The sequence below is a fragment of the Montipora foliosa genome, chromosome 4 (genome assembly GCF_036669935.1).
Source record: "Montipora foliosa isolate CH-2021 chromosome 4, ASM3666993v2, whole genome shotgun sequence".
Lineage (NCBI taxonomy): Eukaryota > Metazoa > Cnidaria > Anthozoa > Scleractinia > Acroporidae > Montipora > Montipora foliosa.
The window spans coordinates 21564914-21569459 of record NC_090872.1 but is presented as its reverse complement, the minus strand read 5'-3'; the positions used below and the strand labels follow the sequence as shown (position 1 = coordinate 21569459).

General features: G+C 37.7%; 1 protein-coding gene across 1 annotated transcript; it reads right to left on the bottom strand.

Moving 5' to 3' along the window:
* Window positions 1-845: 845 nt before the first annotated feature.
* On the bottom strand, window positions 846-4333 carry LOC137999090 (uncharacterized). Its single transcript, XM_068844924.1, has 3 exons — window positions 4209-4333; window positions 3757-4070; window positions 846-2552 (listed from the first exon to the last, which is right to left on the bottom strand). Exons 1-3 carry the CDS (start codon window positions 4228-4230, stop codon window positions 1392-1394), a joined length of 1497 nt encoding a protein of 498 aa, XP_068701025.1. The 5' UTR covers window positions 4231-4333; the 3' UTR covers window positions 846-1391.
* Between the last annotated feature and the right edge of the window lie 213 nt (window positions 4334-4546).

The window sequence follows — 4546 nt, the reverse complement described above, 5'->3', positions numbered from 1 at the left end:
ATAAACTCATAAACAATTAACTAGCCTATCATCTTAGCTTGAACGTTTCCTCATCTCCTCCATGTCTAACACAACAAACCCATCCTAACTTTTGTAACACAGCAATGACATAACTTGTTAAAATCAAGATTTTGGTCATGACAGTTTTTGCAAGTAAAAAACTACATCCTTGTGCCACAATACACATGATAATATTATTCAAGCTATTTACAGAGTCAAACGCTTTCTGATTGGCAGATTTAATTGATGTCTTTCTGTTTATTTGAGTATTAAACCATATCTGACAAGAAATAGATAAAGGAGTTTAGCTTCTAAAGAAACTGTTGTGCTGCATCAGTGCCATTGGGAAGTGAAAAAACACAGAAATGGGTTTGTCAACTGACTTGATGTGCTAAAATTGACCACCATAAAGAAATTCAAAAACTGATGTTTCAAGCATTAGCCCTTCATCAGAGCAAATGGGCTCTAACAAAGAGTTGATGCTCAAAACTTCTGCTTTTAAATTTCTTTGCAGTGGTCAATTTACCATATCATGTCAGGTGATAAACCCATTTCTAGTCTGATGTGATGCATCCACCAAGTTTAGCTTCTCGGATGGGAGCCTCCCCAACAGTACCTTTAGGAAGAGAACAGAGTCCCCTAAAATTAACTGCATGTGTTAATGAAGCAAAATGTATGGGATAAACCGGTATTTCTTTTATCTGAACGTTAATTGTAAATTTAGCCTACCAATAGTTTTGCATCATACAAACTGCAGGCACAAAAACTATGGGTTGTTTGAGAATTTAAATACAGTAAACAATCCACACTATAAATATAAAGGCAACATGAAGGACAAAAAGAAATTACTCTTGTTAGTCATTTTTAATGAAAAAAAGAATATTTTACATCTATCAAAACGTTCATACATTATTTACTAGATAAATTAAAGTTCCATAGAAGACCTTGAGGGGTTTACTTCTAACTTTCTAATAACTACCTCAATTAAAGGTTTATGAAAGGTTTACAGTTATCTTAATGTAGTGTTTTCTATTGAAAATTGTCCACATTGAAGATGAAGTTACAACTTTATACAAGAGCATACAAATGTGATTTATACTTGGAATGGAAATGGAAATGGAATTTATTTACCCACGGAACACCTTAAGAGCGCTCAGGAGCTCGTTCAACATGTGTCCATGCATTCCGGATCAAATTGGAATTTGACAGTGTTGGACAATCTAGGACCAAGTAATAAAGCTACTGTTATGAAATTCTTTCATTTGGAAAGGAATTTCTAACTATTTACATCTATAATCTGCAACAAACTACTTAAGATTAAAGTCACAAAGAAGAGGAAGTACACAATCATGTCACTGACCATCATATTTACATTTTGGTTTAAATAAAACTCAAAATGCCAACAATGGATTTGGTGGTTTGCTTGCAGAAGTTGCCAGAGCACTTTGCTGTTTATTTTCTATGGCTAAAGCATCTAAAATTCCAGGACTTGAAGAGCAGCGTGGAAGACTTCTTTGACCTTGCATTCCTGATGGCTGGTTTATTTTCTTAAATAAAGAAAACACCAAGTTTTGTGGCTCAGTGGGATGTCTAATGCGCCTCTCTGCTTCCATTTGTTTTCTCAACAGCAACAGATTGTGCCTTGCATCTTCATCTCCCGCTTCAGCTGCCATGCGGTAATAGCGAGTTGCCTCCGTCTTGTTGACACTGAACCCACCAAGACCATTTTCATAGAAGACACCCATGTTGTACTGTGCTCCAGTGTGACCATGCAATGCTGCAGACTTGTACAAATTAGCTGCTTTGGACATGTTCCTCTCAGTGCCAAGACCACGTTCATAGCAAACTCCCAGATGGAATTCAGCTGATGGATCTCTTTTACCAGCAGCCATTTCAAGGTAGGGTATTGCCTTTGAGTAATTGCAGTGGTGTGAGGACTCATCCGCATAATACAACCCTAGGTACAATTGAGCTTTGCACAAGCCATTTTCAGCGGCTTCTTCAAGAAGTTTCAGGGAATGCTGTGAATCTTTAGGCAGGCCACCAAGCCCTTCCATATAAAACAAAGCTAGATTATACATGGCACCAGTTTGTCCCTGGACAACTGCATTTTTATAGCACTCTGCTGCCTTAACAAGATCTTTGTCAACCCCTTTTCCAAGCTCAAAGCAAAGACCAAGGTTAAACTGTGCCAGAGGATGACCTCTTTCACTAGCTTGGGCAAAAAGAAGATATGCCTTTTCATGTTGTTTCATAGACGCAAACTTGATTCCCAGCTTGTTCTGGGCAGCAGCTGTACACTCGCTAAAGTTTGATTGGAATGATGCTATAGCTTCATCAAGGGCATCAGTCGGCTTGGCATTTCCTATATGAGTTTGAGATCTCTCTGTTATAGGGATTACACCCAAAGTAATGTATGGTTTGTTAGCTAATAATCTTGAGAGTACTTGAGATGGAATTTTGTACACATTCACATGAAGTGGAGACTTTTCATCTGTGATAAACTTGCGACAAGCAAGGAGACTGGACAATGTAAGAACTCCGTTGCACCACTGTTAAAAACAAAAACAAAAAATGCCACTAATTTAATGCAATGCCGGGCTATTCAGTTACAATTCCTGTCAGGGCTTCCTTTCCCAGCAAATAAGAGAACTAGTTTGGACAATTACTTGTAATCTTGTAATAATGGGAAAAAAATCAATAATAGAAATGATAAAGCATCAGGATTTCTCAGTGATGAAAAGAGCAATTTCAGTGGTGAACTGACTTATGCCAGCTTTGGCCATCAAATCAATGCAACAAAAGAAGCTTTGATCAAAAATGAAATAAAATCAAACCTATGGAGTGCAATCAACATAGTCCGGAAAGAGAACATAATAGAACTTACAAGAGAAAAGATGAAATTTCATATCATTTGATTAATTATATAAGATAATTACATGACATAATTTTAGTGAAACTTCCATGATTTTGAAAATACAGTGTATGCTGCAATGATTAACTTTCTTTGCAACTTTTTTTCGTTTGTTGTTTTATCAGCCCTTTTAACCATAAATGTACATTATCTCTCATTAGAACTGCTAATGACTTCAGAAGTATTTTTGGTAATCAAAAGACATTCAATCCAGTACCAATTTTTTTCCTGTTAATCGAGTTCTAGTATGCTGGCAGTGAATTAATCAATTTGCAAAAAGCTTTGTCTCGGTCCATAAAAACGCAAAAAAAGAACTTGGCCAATATCCAGCCATCTTGACCTCACGCTTGGTCAATAACCCATACATATTGTTTCTAATCCCAACGTGTGACCAACATGCGAAAGAATTAGGTGGTATTGGAAAACCACAAAGTTGACAGAAACTACTTGATTGATGTTGTATTTTAATTTGATGGCTAAGCGGTATCAAAATATATTATTATTATTGTCTCTTTTATCACAGTCTTTGATGATGTCTTTTTGTGCGTCAGCCGGGCGCAAACCATGCACCCAGCGCATCAGTCACGCATTATTATTGTTTATATTGATGATGCAATCGTTATTTTGAAGCATTTAATGAATGCAAACTTCGAGGGATGCTTTCAGTTGTGAATAGCACACCAGATTACTGAGGCATTAACTTGAAACATTTTCTTTTATTTGTCACCATTTAAGAACGCTTACGAACAATTGGTTCAAAACATGTACAAAGAACGATTCTGGAATGTGGCGTTAAATAGGGAAATACCACAGATATAAACTTTTAATTTCTCTGAACTTACCGATCGAACTTCATCAGAAAATGGATTCGAAGTATCTTCATCCTTCCCTCGAGCAAACCGGGTTGAAAATCTGAGTGCTCGGGATTTTTCATTCTTCGTTAACAGTCCCAATATCAAGCGTTGGATGTTAAAGCCCACGTGAAAGTTATCGCTTTCTATGTAGGTGTTTAGCACAAGTTTCCTGTGATCTCCAACGCGCTGTGTAGAGCTGCAGTCCTTCTGTTCATCTAGAGTTGCTTTTGTCCCGTCTCCCTTCTCGGCAGATGATGGAATCTGCCCAAGGCAACGTGAGGAGTTCGATGTACTTTTTAGTGCTGCGACAAAAACATAAAATTTACTCTAAGTTTTAAACATTATTGTCTCCAGAATCCAATCTCTCTCGCGTTTCACGGTGCTCTAGTTAAATAAACTCATCTTCTACAAATTGACAGATAAATATCAACAACACCCACCTTTTCTTAAAGCTCTCCACATTATTATGTGTCCAGAAAGTCACAATTATTAGAAAGACTTCACACCAGCTGGAACTCTCGCCATTGCCGGTCTTCACCCGGTCATCGGACCTGTGACGTCATTTTCAGGGAGCTGATTGGGTAACAATACAGGAACTACGTTATTCGCCGGATTGAATGGAAACCAATGGAAACGAACCTCCAAGAATGGCCTAACAACGATAACACGAGAGGGAAAACGAGGGGGTAGTATATTTTTCGTATTTCGTCAGGCACGGCCTGACTTCTTCAGGGAGTAAGTTGAAGAAGTCAGTCTGGGCCTGACGGAATATTGGAAA